Genomic DNA, 12,993 nt, shown 5'->3' with positions numbered 1-12,993 from the left:
TTAAAGCCTCCTTTTGTGAATGGCACAATATGTTTTGGGTTTGTGCGCTTTAAAATACAGCACAGTGGAGGCTGCTTCGAGTCCTCCCTCCCACACTGCACAGTTTCTGAAGAGTCAGCCTCTTTCTGCCTTCCCCTCTCCTGCCCCTTTCTGCCTTCCCCTCTCCTGCCCCTTCAACCCACCTCCACCAGTGTCTTCTGGGGAGTCCAAATCCCACTGTACCTCACCCACCCGAACCCTTCATTGACGCTCACTGCCACAAAGTAAGGTCCTGCTCCTTAAGCTGAACTGCTAACTGATTCACAAGTTTGGGTTTCTTGTGTTAGGCCACTTAGGAAATAAACAGCCAAACGCCCTGTGGGACCCCACTATGGGGTTTTCTTTCGAAGTCTGGACAGGGTCAACCACTGGGAGAAGGTCCGATGGTTGTGATAAGGGATGGTTTTCCAAAGCCACTTTGCTCCCCCGCCCAGCCCCCAGCACGCAATCATAAATCCCATCTAGGTTTGCCCCACTAGTTTCTCGAAAGAGCCCGAGGGAAATCCTGTTGCCTTTAGGACCTGGAGGATCCGAGTTAGAAGTCCCCGCAACCACCACCACCACCACCCCCACCCCCACCCTAATGGGAACCAATAGACTGGAGCTCCTGGCTGAGGTTCCTGCAGAGACCTCGGTGGACCAGCGGACTGTCCCAGGCGCGGGTTGAGCCGAGCGCGCAGGGATTGGGCGGGGGAGGAGCGACTGAAAGGTGCAGACGTGGTGGGCGGGGCTCCAAGCCCCCAGCACAGGACCCACTGGAGATGGCGCCTTGGACCGGCGGGTCGCTTGAGGGGGTGACCCAGAGCTCTCTCCAGGAAGCCCCATCGCCCTCTCGCCAGGGCTTGCATTCCGCCCCCGCCTCTAGTCTCCCCACGTGACTTTTTTAGACCTCGGGGGTGCGCGTGATTTCCCAGCGAGGGTAGACTAGGGTGCTCTCCAACAAGGGGACCGCCCCCCAAGTCCGCCAAGGGTTCTTAGAGCTGGGAGCCTGATGGGAGCTGGTGAAGGCGCGCGGCTGCCGGCTCGAGCGAGTTCCTGGGTGTGCGCGTCTCCCCTACCCGGACCCTCGGTCCACCTCTTCCTCCTGTGTCCCGGCCTTTGGTCTCGGCGGGGGTTGCAGAGGGCGGGAGCCCAGAGCCAGCCTGGCATCTGGGAGGGTCGCACGTAGAGCGGTGCCCCCCCCCTCCCCTGTGCTGAGGCCAGGGGCCGAAGTCAGCCCCGAGGGACCCAGTAGCTGCGGGAGCGCAGGGTAGGGGCTGGAGCGCAGGCCCGAGAAGTGGGAGGGGACAGGTTGAGGGGTGGTCTCTGAGGAGGAGCCAGGCTGGACTGTATTGTTCGGCACTCGACCTCCCGAGCGCGCGCGGCGCTGGCCCGGGAGGGCGCGCAGGGCGCTTGACTTCCCGGGTTCCCCCCACCATCGGCGCCCCACAAAGAGATCCGGGGTTCCCAGCGCGCCCTGAGACGCCTCTGCTTGGCTCGCCAGGGCCCCGGAGGGAGGGGCCTGCTCAGGTGGGGTGCGGGTCTCCTGAGGGGGTATGGGGAAGGGAGGCGCTCTGCACCGGTGGGGCTGGGACTGCCCGATACGAGCAGAGGGGATCCCAAGTGGGCCGCCACCACTGGGTCAGCCGTCTGGGAGGCCTTGTGGGCGGCGCCCCATCTCGCCCCGCCACGCCCCGTGTCCCTGCAGGAGCCTGGCGCCCCGGCCCCCTGCGATGGCCACAGGACGCAGCCCCAGGGATTGCGGATGCCGAGGTGTTCCTTCCTAGCGGGCGCAGCCTTTTCCTCACCCCCCGCCGGGCCGGCAGGATGGGGGGCGGCGGGTCGGCCCTGAGGGTCTGCGCCGAGCACCGCGGGGGCATCAACTGGCTCAGTCTGAGCCCGGACGGGCAGCGCCTGCTGACGGGCAGCGAGGACGGCACGGCCCGGCTCTGGAGCACCGCGGACGGCCAGTGCTGCGCCCTCCTTCAAGGTAGAACCTCCCGCGCGCAGCCCGCCTGCCTCAGACCTCGGTTCTCACGCCCGCAGACCCCACCCCCAGAGTCCAACCCCCACCCATCCCAGGGCACTCGTGGAAGCGCGCTTGCCTGGGTCCAGCACCCAACCATCCGGGCGCACGCGAGGCTGGGGGCGCCAGGAGAGGTGGGGTGAGGTGGGGCGCAGAGCGGGCTGAGATCGGGCTGAGGGGCGCCCTCTGCGGGGGCGAAGATCACTTGTGAAACCACCATGTGAAATTATTTCCTTTACAATAGTTTTCACCAACAAAAAGAAATCGCACCTATACCCCTTCAGCTCAACAGCGCCTTCCCTGGTCTCTCAGCGGCCGGGTTCCTTTGGCTGCACGTGTCTCCCCAGGCCTTTGGGTAGCGACCTGGGCTTGTTAAGTGCCGGCGGTCCTGAGCGCGACAGTGCGCGGTGCTCACACTCCAGTTATCCTACTCGTGCAGACAGGGTAACCGAGGCACAGAGTTAACTAACTTCCCAGGGTCACACAGCCAGTGGGGGGTAGCGTTGAAATTTGAACCGCCTCCCTGCGCTGCTCTCTGCTGCCTCATTTCATCTGCAATTTAACATTCGAGTATTTGGAAACTGGATGAAACAGCAGGAGTGTTGTAAAAGTTTTGCAAATACGCGTCGGTTTATATTTGTGTACCTACTTATCGAAGTTGGATATATTTCTTACCCTGGGCTTCTGTCATGTTGTATCAAGTCTCTGGCTGGGGCTCCCAGTAGCCTGAACCCCCTCCGCAGTAGTGACCTATACAGGGGAGCTGCAGAAAGTAGGCTGGGAAAGAGGAGGGGTATCTGAAGGGACAGACAGGAGACTTGCCAGGGACAACAAAGGGGAAAAGAGCCACTTTTCACTCTGAGTCGAAGGTGGTTCCAGCTTGGCATGTGCCCTCTCCAGCCCACCTGTTACCGCAGACCTGGGATCCCAAGCTCAGAGCCGCTTCTTTATGTGCAGGAGCACTTTGACTTTGAACTTGCAGCAAGACAGAGGGTGTGTGGGCAGGCAGGCAGGGAGGGCCTTGGCAGGAGCCCACGAGCCTCAGCATGTTCTTTGAACATAATAACTGCATCTTATCTGCACTCTTCATCCCTTCGAAAATATTTTTAGTTTGGCTTTTTCGCTTATTCTGCACAATTCCAACAGCTTGAGGCCAAGGCACTGTGGTCCCTGGAGACATGATGGGCCCTCCCTTCCCCAGACCCTCCCTCCCTCGTGACCTCCCTCATCCATCCCTATGGTTGGAAGGGGCCTTGCTCCCTCGGTGACCCCGAAACCCTTGGGGCAGTGGAGCCCTGTCTCTGTCCATGGATTATGGTCAGGGATGCGTTCTGCAGCCCCCAGGACCCCTCTGCTGGTGGGGCTCTGAGCCAGGACTCGCTTGTCTTGTTTTCAGATGCCCGGTGGGTGCTTGGTGCACAGAGGACAGAGGTCCACTGGGGACGCCTTGATCCTTGAAGGGAGCCTCAGCCAGCTCAGGGCTGGGCCCCCCTACCCTCAGAGGGTCAGCCTGGCCCAGCTTCAGAGATGAGGTTTTTTTTTTTCATTGAAAAACTTCATTATCACCTTTGTTTATGTGTTTATATTTTTATTGATTCACGATCAGTGTATATATCCCTTTTCTTTTTCTTTTCTTTTCTTTTTTACTTCTGTGTGTCCTAAAAGGGCTCCCACATCTCCTGGTCTACAGCATCTCTGATTTAACGGCTTCAGTTTCATTGAGTAGAGGTGTCCTAGTGTACTAGCATTTCTCAGTGTTTTTCTTGGCCTGATTCTCACTTACACTTGGCGCTTTGCCTTCCTGCTGTTGAGGTGATGTTGCGATGGGAGGATGTAGTCTGAGTGGGGATGATGCCCCAAGATAGCCTTTCCAGGGGACCTGGGTTAGCGCCCCACCGCACCGGGTCCGTGGAGGACTGCAGGACGTGAGCCCGTGCGGGGCAAGCTCGGAGGCCCCAAGCTGCCCTCGGGACACCCTGGCTGCCTGCCAGCCAGCCTGAGGAAGCCAGAAGGCTCCTTCTCCCAGGGCCGAGCCCTCCCGTCAACAGAGCTGGTCTCAGGCAAAGTTTGTTGACAATCTTAACATATTTTATAAACTCTTTGGGGCTGGCAAAAAGCTGGGCTGTGTTTTGCCAAACACAGTTAGCCCTCAACTTTTAAACTGACGTGTGTTTTAAGGGAAACATAATCTGCAACTTCTGCGAGTGTTTATTTAATTCACACAAACGTTGTTTTCTTAGAGGCTTGGTATATGCTACCCAAAACGACTGGAAAACATTTCTTTCTTAGTTTTATTTATTTATTTTTTTAATGTTTCTTAGAACCCAGGAAGTTGAATTCTTCCAAGAGTAACTAAGCTTAAATCCAGGGTCAAAAAAAAAAAAAAAAGAAAAAAGTGTGAATTAGCTTGAAACCTCCCAGGGGATTCTAAGACCCCATCTACCCGAGCCCAGACATCTAAATGAAGTTTTAAAATTTGATCAGAATCCTTAATGTGATAAATACGTCTCCCAAATGTGTGGATATTTGAATCCATCAGTGTTCTCATCTGTGAAATGGCTCATCGGTCTAAGATTCCTTTGATTCTGTTGATTCTCTGGTCCCTGAATCCCCCTCAAATAGACTCAGCTTCACTTTGCTGTTGAAAGTTGTTATCCGAGGTGGCGACATCTTTGCCTGGAGGACAGGCCCTACTATGATGCGGACCCGTAGTCTCCCGGGGCTGCTTAATAATACCCGAGACATAAACACTGGTCCCACGACGAGGGTGATGTTTAAAATATCTGACAGCCACACTGATAAGAGGGATGACCAGGTGCCCTAGGCCAAGACACAACTCTGCGTGGCCTCCCTCTGTCCTAGACCTGCACCTTCGCTGTGTCTCTGCCTCACCCTCTGTCTCTGCCAAACTCCTAAATCCTGGCTTAAGGGACCCCTCCTGCTTCAGTGAACACCGCCTCCTCTCCCAGATGCGTGTCCCTCCATAGGCACCACGTGGACCCGTGCTCCGCGGCAACACGCAGATGTCTGCTCTGTTGACCCCTGACATGCTCTGTCCTGCACGTGTCACACTCACCGACAGTCTTTCCTGGGTGGGCTCCTCGCTTTGAAGGCAGGAAATATGTCTTAGTCATCTCTGCCTGCAGCTGTATTCGCTTCCTATGACTGCTGTGACTAGTGATCACACTGGGTGCCTTAAAACAACAGAAATTTGTTCTTGCACAGTTCTGGAGGCCAGAAGTCCAAAATCGGTGTCCTTGGGACGAAATCGAAGTGTCAGCAGGGCTGCGTTCCCTCTGAAACCTGGAGGGGAGAATCCGGCCACCTCTTCCATCTGCTGGTGGCTACCAGCACTCCTTGGCTTGTGGCCACATCACACTAGTCTTCAGTGCCAACATCCTCAAGTCACTTTCTGCTCTGTCCTCACAGCGCCTTCTCTCTGTGTCCTCACATCTCCCTCTGTCTCCTTCTTATGAGGACACTGGTTGCATTTGGGGCCCGTCCTGATGATCAAGGATAATATCCCCATCTCCAGATCCTTAACTTCATCGCATCTGCAAATGCGTCTTTTTCCAAGTAAGGTAACATTTCTAGGTTCCAAGAATTAGGACCTGACATCGTTGGGGCCATTATTCTGACTACTGCAGTGTTTCTCCCAAACAGCTAACACCCACATTTACTTGGTCTGTGCAACAGCCCTCACAAAATAGGCATTGTTACTCTCCCATGTCAAGGAAATCGAGGCACAGTGTGGTGAAATAACTTGCCAACGGGCAGACAGTAGCAGCACCAGGATGCCAGCCCAAGCATTTGGGCTCTGAAGACCACGTCCTTGGCCTCTGTACTTGCCTCTATAACACTGGATTTGTTGAATGGTTGAGTGAATACAAGTAGCTGAAAAGTTTGAAGAAGACTGAAAAGTGATGATGAAGAAGGGGGAGGGAAGGAGAGCAAGGAGGAAGAAGAGATGGAAGATGAGGGAATGAAAGGATTGGGGGGCAGGGTGAGTGCCCCCTGAGTTGTTCCTGGCTCCCCCCAGTTCCTGAAACTCTGCCAGGCTTACCTCGTCATTTCAAAGGGCTTGCCAATTCTGGACTTATCTCAAACCCTAGCTGCCCCCTGCTTTCTTCCCTTCTTGCCTGTCTCGGACATTCTTCCCAGAAGAAAAACTCGAGCTGGCCTGCCCTGGTAGGCTCACGTCTCCCCTCGTCCCCAGGACATGAAAGCTACGTGACCTTCTGCCAGCTGGAGAACGAGGCCGCCTTCACGTGCAGCGCTGACTGCACCATCAGGAAGTGGGATGTGCTGACCGGGCAGTGCCTGCAGGTGTTCCGAGGACACACGTCCATTGTGAACAGGTCAGCGTGGCCTGGGACCCTTGGGCTGCCAGGTAGTGAGGACTCAGCCTCCTGTCATGGTGCCTGTCCATGCCGGGGTGGGTGAAGATGTAGATGGCAGCAACCGAGGACACCTTGAGTCTGGGCTTCCTTCTGTGGATGGTGGAAGCCCAGAGGCCGAGTCTCTGCCTGGGGCCCCTGACATTTCTGGGGACTCTCCTGGCCCCTCACTGTCCCCCTGAAGCAGGGGCCCTGGATACGCCAGCCCATGATTTTCTCTGAGAGCTCTGTGTGCTTCCCGTCACCTGGGCTCATTGAACATGTAAGACACCAGCCAAAGGGATCCTGTGACAGCCCGCCAGGCAACTCTGCATGGTCGACCCCTGACCTTTCCCCTCTTGCCACCAGGATCCTGGTCGCCAACAACCAGCTCTTCAGCAGCTCCTATGACCGGACAGCTCGTGCCTGGAGTGTGGACAAGGGACAGGTGTCCCGGGAGTTCCGGGGCCACCGCAACTGTGTGCTGACGCTAGCCTACTCTGCCCCCTGGGACCTCCCCGGGGCTCCCTTTGAGGAGGAGGCTGTGGCTGGGGGACTCCTGGTAACAGGCAGCACCGATGGCACGGCAAAGGTGTGGCAGGTGGCCAGTGGGTGCTGCCACCAGACGCTGCGGGGCCACACTGGCGCCGTGCTGTGCCTTGTGCTGGACACGCCCAGCCACACGGCCTTCACTGGCAGCACTGACACCACCATCCGCGCCTGGGACATCCTGAGTGGAGAGCAGCTGCGGGTGTTTCGGGAGCACCAGGGATCGGTCATCTGTCTGGAGGTGAGACCCACCGGCCCCTGCCTGCCTGCCCGGGAGGTCCCTGGGTCATCCTCTGAGCTGCTGCCCCAGCCCCAGGGTACTAGTCACTAGGGCTGCATGACGAAGTATCACAGACAGGGCGTCTTAAACAACAGAGCTCGATTGTCCCACAGTTCTAGAGGCTGGAAGTCCAAGATCAAGGTGTCTACAGGGTTGATTTCTTCTGAGGCCTCTCTCCTTGGGTTTTTGATGGCCGTCCTCATGTGGCCTTCCGTCTGCATCCACATTTCCTCTTAGAAGGACACCACTCATGCTGGGTTAGCAGTAATCCACCTAACCGACACCTTGCGGTTATTAATCACCGTGCTGGCGAACATCGGCGATCCTTGCTTTTCCAGTGCTGAGTGCTGTTCGGGTTGTATCTGTGACACCCCAGAGGGGCTGGCACGATCCCCACCTACGGGTGAAGTAGCTACAGGGCAGAGTCAGTGGCTTGGCGTAGGGCAAAGTGATGGTCAGATGGCCTGCTTGCCCATCTGACCCCACGCATCCTGAGGAGAAGGGACGGCCAACAGGAGCTTAGGTGCTGGAGTGGCAGTTGGGCAGGACCCACAGGCAAGGATGTCGGTGGCTCATGCACAGTTTTCTCCACTGAGTCCTGCGCTCGCCTCTCCCGTTTTACTTAGAGGCTTGGCGGGGGGGAGATACTCTGAGCCGCCCCTCTGCAGCCAGTGATGTCCAGCGCCAACCTTCCGTCCCCCTTCCTCTCCCTCCCCAGCTCGTGAACCGGCATGTGTACTCGGGCAGCGCCGACAGGACGGCCAAGTGCTGGCTGGTAGACACAGGGGAGAGCGTGCGCACCTTCACGGCCCACAGACACAGCGTGAGCGCCCTCAAGTACCACGCGGGCACCTGTAAGTGGCCCTGGCCCCCGCCCTCCCCGCGCCACCCCAGCTTGCTGTACCGGCCTTGTCGCTGCCTGTCCCTGTCACTCCTCTCCCCGCAGCAAGTCCTCCCTGGCCAGGGCCTCTCTGCTTCTCTACTTCTCCTTCGAGGTCCCTTTGAGCCTCAGCTGCCATTCAGGATGGTCAGCGCCGCAGGGCAGCGGCCATGCCTCCTCCGTGCTGCATCCCTCCGCGTTATTTACAAAGAAGGTTTAAACAAGGCTGTAGGGATGCCTTCCCACATTGACCCCCCAAGAACGTGCAGCTCAGAACCTGCATGTTCAGAGGTCCTAGGGTCAAGGGCACACCCCAAGGACACATTCTAGTTCTTCACATGAGACAGTGACTGCACGTACTCCAGCCAGACTTGGGGGCCAGGTGGGTCTGGCTTGACTTGGCATTAGGTTTCACTACAGATAAGAGAAAGCCCAGGTAACAGGGGTTTAAATGCGATAGTAGCTTATTTTTCTCTCAGAAGAACTTTAGGGGCTGTCAGTCTAGGCTGGAATGGATGGCTCCATGAAGTTATCAGACACCCAGATTCCGCCTGTCACTTTACTTCATCATCCTTAGCACATTATCTTCTGTCCTTAAGGGGGCCTTATGGTTCAAGATGAGCTGCTGGAGCTCCAGCCATCGTGTCGTATTTTAGGCCGGCAGGAAGAAGAGGGCAGGGCAGAAGGATGCGTTTCCTCGCTGAGTAGGCCCCTTTAAAGGATCTTTCCCGGAAGCTCCACCCACAGACTTCTGCATACATCTCTCTGACCACTTCCTGCAAGAGAGGCTGAATAACGAAATCTCTTATTGGGGGACATTGCTCCCAGGATTAATGAGGGTTATTTTGCAAAGAAGGAAGAGCAGAATGGCTTGTTGGGTAGGCAGCAAGCTGTCTATCCCACGGGTCTCAAATTGTCACACATCTGGGCTTTGCCTGTCACACATTTGGGCTTTGCCGGTGCTGTCAAACTGTCTTGCCACGTAGTCACACCCCAGGCACACCCAGAAGACACCCTGTTTCAGGGACGCATCCGCCCCAACCTCACCACACCTGCGTAGGAGGGGGCTCCCAGGTTCCTGAAGGTCTGTTTCCCAGTGCGATGTTCAATGTTATGTTTTGCCAACAGCTACCCCCCCACACCCCCCCACCCCCAACACACACACACCAGCAGCAGCAGGAAGCCACAGAGCTGAGCCTGACAGTCATCTTCCTAGCACTGGGGTGTGGGGCAGCCTGGGGTGGGGAAGAGTCACAGTGAAAAATTCACAGGGACTTCACCACACAGGTGTTAGATGAAGGCCGAATGTGGCTCTCTGAAAATAGAACTTGAGATGCCCTGGGATTTAGGTGTGTGACAGGGAAAATTTATTTTTTCCTTCTTCCTGTGTCCAAACCCAAAAGTGTGATTATGGCTCCGCTCCTGAGTCCCAGACCTCTAATATAAAAAGAAGAAGGCTGCCTAGAGCGCCTCCCCTTGGTAGCAGCTGGGATGGAAGCTGCCCCTGTACCCACTCCCAGGGGCCCTACCTGCTGCCCACTGTTAAGGAACTTGGTCCTTGGTCTTTGCCAACAGGCTGCAGGATGGTTCGACTTAATTCCTGACCCTCTTCCCACCCACGGGTTGTGCAGCAGCTGCACTGAGTTGGTGGGGAGGTGAAGGCAGGAAAGGAGCTGAAGACCCAGAAATGAAATACCCCTCCCCAGGGCCACAGTCACAGGTGACTGTCACAGAAAAGCTCGGAATAGGCAGGTGACACAGGAAGTGGAGCAAGGAAGGGAGCCCCCTTGGGGTACCACATTCAGGGGGACCACGTTCAGGAGCACTTCTTGCTGCAGCACCTGAGGTCCTGTGCCTGAGGGCGTGTTCCTGTGAGGGGCAGGACAGAGGAAGGCTGGGAGGTGACGTCCCCAGGAGAGGCCCTCGGCCAGTGGTTGATGGGAGTTGCTGCACAAGTAGCCCAGCGTCCTTGCCCCCAGGTGGGACAACTCTGAGACATGGTCAGCACCTTCTCCCAAGGGCCCCCAGCAGTCACTAGCTCACTAGCACACCTGTATGAGCATCCTTGTGTTCTGTTTCTCGCCCCACTTCCTGGAAGGCCCTGCCAGATGAACTATTTGCACTTGAGTCCTAGTGTCAGGGTCAGCTGGCACAACCCAGGCTAGCTGATAAGTGGGCCAGAAGGTCAGCGTTCTCAGTGTGGTCCCTGACCGGCAGCATTGGCATCACCTGGAACCAGCTAGAAATGCAGGTGCTCAGGTGGGCCCAGCAGTCTGCCTCTTAACAAGCCCTGCCCGGGTTTCGGATACACGTAGGGGTTGGGAACACTGTCGGAAAGGTCATGATGTATTTTTTCTGTGTTTCGTTGCAAAAAAAACGCATCATGACTTTTCCGACAATAAATTATAATGTAGGAAGGCGGGCTTCCCCTGCAAGAGGCTGGACAGGGGCACTCAGATAGGGAGCCCCAGAGGGCCCAGTTCACTGCTGAGAAGGGGACGGGTGTTTGTGTCTGGTCCTCGCCCGGGAGCTGCTCAGGTGGTGGGGGGAGGCATGGTACCCCTGAGGCAGGAGCTTCAGAGCTGCCGGCAACACCGGCTCCCACCAGGAGGCCTGAGTGGGACCCTGGGCCCAGGTGTACTCAGCAGGTAGAAACGGCGCAGGCGGCCTGGAACCTGGGGAAGGCCCGGCAGGCCCCCTGACTCACAGAAACGTAGTTAGATGGTGAAGGCGCCGCCTCCTGCCTTTCAAGGGGCTTCCTCTCCTCCCCGCTTGAACCTTATGCCATGCCTGTGAGGCGGGGGCTGGGGCTGGAGGCCCAGCGGCGCGTGTGTCCACAGTGTTCACCGGCAGCGGGGACGCCCGCGCGCGCGCCTTCGACGCGCAGTCCGGAGCGCTGCAGAGGGTGTTCCGCGGCCACGCCTTCATCATTAACTGCGTCCAGGTAGGCGCTGCGCTCGCCGGCCGCCCCCTGCCCCCGAGGGAGAGGGGGCCGAGGGAGGGGGCGCGGGTCCCCACGCCCCAGCACCCCGCCGCAGGCAGCACCTCCTCCCCGAAGCCGAGGTCTTCGGGGCCGCGATGCCCCCCCCCCCGTGAATCGGCCTCGGTAGTTGACGTTCACGCCGGTGCCGCGGCAGGCGAGGCGTGGCTGACCGCGTAACTGCAGGGACAGCTGTGGGTACGCCCTTGGGCGGGGGGCGGGGTAGCTGAGACCCCCGCCCCGCCCCGCGCCCGCAGGTGCACGGCCAGGTGCTGTACACGGCCTCGCACGACGGCGCGCTGCGCCTCTGGGACGTGCGCGGGCTCCCGCCGCCGCGCCCCGCCGCGCCCCAGCGCAGCCTCTCCCGCCTCTTCAGCAACAAGGTGGGCTGCGCCGCCGCCGCGCCCCTGCAGCCGGCCTGAGCCCGGGGACTCCCGGAGGGAACGCGCCCCGCCCCCTGCGGCCGGGGGACTGGGCGGCCAAGCGGCGGTTTTGCCTTTCATTCGAGTTCATGGACATTTGACGCTGTCCCCGGGTCCTTTGTGGGAGCCCGGCCCCAACCCCTTCAGCCTGAGGCCCCCACAGAGCGGTCCACCCGGGACCTTCCTAACTCAGGGTCTCCAATCCAGCTCACCGCCCCGAGCGCCCAATATCCCCGGAAGCCAAGCCTTTCCTGCTGAGAGGAAACGGATGTTTCTTCAAAAAGCCACTGAGCCGCAAATTGTCATCATTTTGGCAAATTGTCCTTCGGAAGACATTTGTAAAGAGCCGAAATACACGTGCTTAAAAGTGCGCTGGAATACATCGTCTTTTCTGCAAACTGAGTCGCAGCTTCCGATCAGAGGGAGGAAGGGGTGCCAGGAACTCGGGCCTCGCACACCTGCCCTTCCTCGTGGGTGAAATTAGGGGCTGCGGCGTGATGACCCCTCCAGTGTCACTCGTGTGGGGAGTGGCCGTGGAAGAGGCCAAGAAGCAGGGAACAGGCCCTCTGCTGGTCTAGGGGACAGCAGGGACCTGTCACCCCTGCTTCGGGGCCCCCATTTCTGCATGCATCTGGAAGGGCCTCTTCTCTCAGGTCTGGAGTGGAAAGCCTGGGGCCGTCGCTCCCTGGCCCCGTGCACAGGAGCCAGCTCTGCGGGAGCATAGACACAAGAGGGCTGCTGGAGTACTGGCCAGGAAGGGCTTAATGGGGAACGTGGGGCTCTGGCTCTGGAGAGGACCCGAGGCTGAGGCCCTCATATCACTAGGAGGGGGCGCTCTCCCCGCCCTTGGCGGGTGCCCACTTTATACACCCACAGCGCCCTCCGTACCAGGCCCTGGCTGGCCCCTGAGGCAGGAAGAGAGGAAGCTACAGAAAACAGTCTGCCCTTGAGAGCTCGGCATCTCGCCAAGGACAAGCGTCCCCATGTGGAGGCAACCCTTGATGCAGAGAAATGGGCCCTCCATTGTCTTAATGCAAAGGGGGTTTTATTAGGAAGATGAACTGCTGGCCAGGCCTCACCTGCTCCCGGGGTGCCCAGGGCCTGGCCTGACGAACAGGTGCAGTATTGGCACCAAGGGTGGTAGGAAGGGGTGCCTACCTTTGTGATGCGCCCTAGGCCACACCCCCAAATCCTGGGAGCCCAGAGGCCTCCCTAGGAAAGCGGGCTTGCTGGTGAGAACTTGCCAGCATCACCCCCTATTCGTTGGATGGGACTCAAAGCACACAATCCAGGTATAGGGTTTCCCCCGTGCCGCCTGCCCTGGCTGGGAGCACTCACTTCCTAGCTGTTCTTCTCCAGGGCCCACCCACCTCCAGGGGGCTTCCCAGGACGCTGAAGCCCCACGTCAGGGAGGGCAGGCTGAGCACCATGTTTCCGCACCTTCTCAGGACGCTCTGCTGAC

General features: G+C 58.2%; 1 protein-coding gene across 8 annotated transcripts; it reads left to right on the top strand.

Annotated features, from left to right (window-relative positions):
- The first annotated feature begins 702 nt into the window (after positions 1-702).
- Positions 703-11,883, top strand: WDR86 (WD repeat domain 86). 8 transcript variants are annotated; one of them, XM_019655433.1, is made up of 8 exons: positions 707-1,548; positions 1,727-2,008; positions 6,261-6,402; positions 6,790-7,210; positions 7,968-8,103; positions 10,970-11,073; positions 11,367-11,492; positions 11,739-11,883. In XM_019655433.1, the coding sequence occupies exons 2-8, from the start codon at positions 1,846-1,848 to the stop codon at positions 11,787-11,789; spliced, it is 1,143 nt and encodes a 380-aa protein (XP_019510978.1). In that variant the 5' UTR covers positions 707-1,548; positions 1,727-1,845; the 3' UTR covers positions 11,790-11,883. The 8 variants fall into 8 exon arrangements, with proteins under 8 accessions (XP_019510976.1, XP_019510975.1, XP_019510973.1 ...); XM_019655435.1 differs by lacking the exon at positions 11,739-11,883 and having other exon boundaries at positions 708-1,548; positions 11,367-11,622; XM_019655432.1 differs by lacking the exon at positions 11,739-11,883 and having other exon boundaries at positions 705-1,548; positions 10,970-11,455.
- Positions 11,884-12,993: the final 1,110 nt, after the last annotated feature.

This window comes from Hipposideros armiger, unplaced genomic scaffold (genome assembly GCF_001890085.2).
Source record: "Hipposideros armiger isolate ML-2016 unplaced genomic scaffold, ASM189008v1 scaffold_239, whole genome shotgun sequence".
Lineage (NCBI taxonomy): Eukaryota > Metazoa > Chordata > Mammalia > Chiroptera > Hipposideridae > Hipposideros > Hipposideros armiger.
The sequence above is the reverse complement of the archived record's forward strand: the minus strand, read 5'-3'. Positions and strand labels throughout refer to the sequence as shown.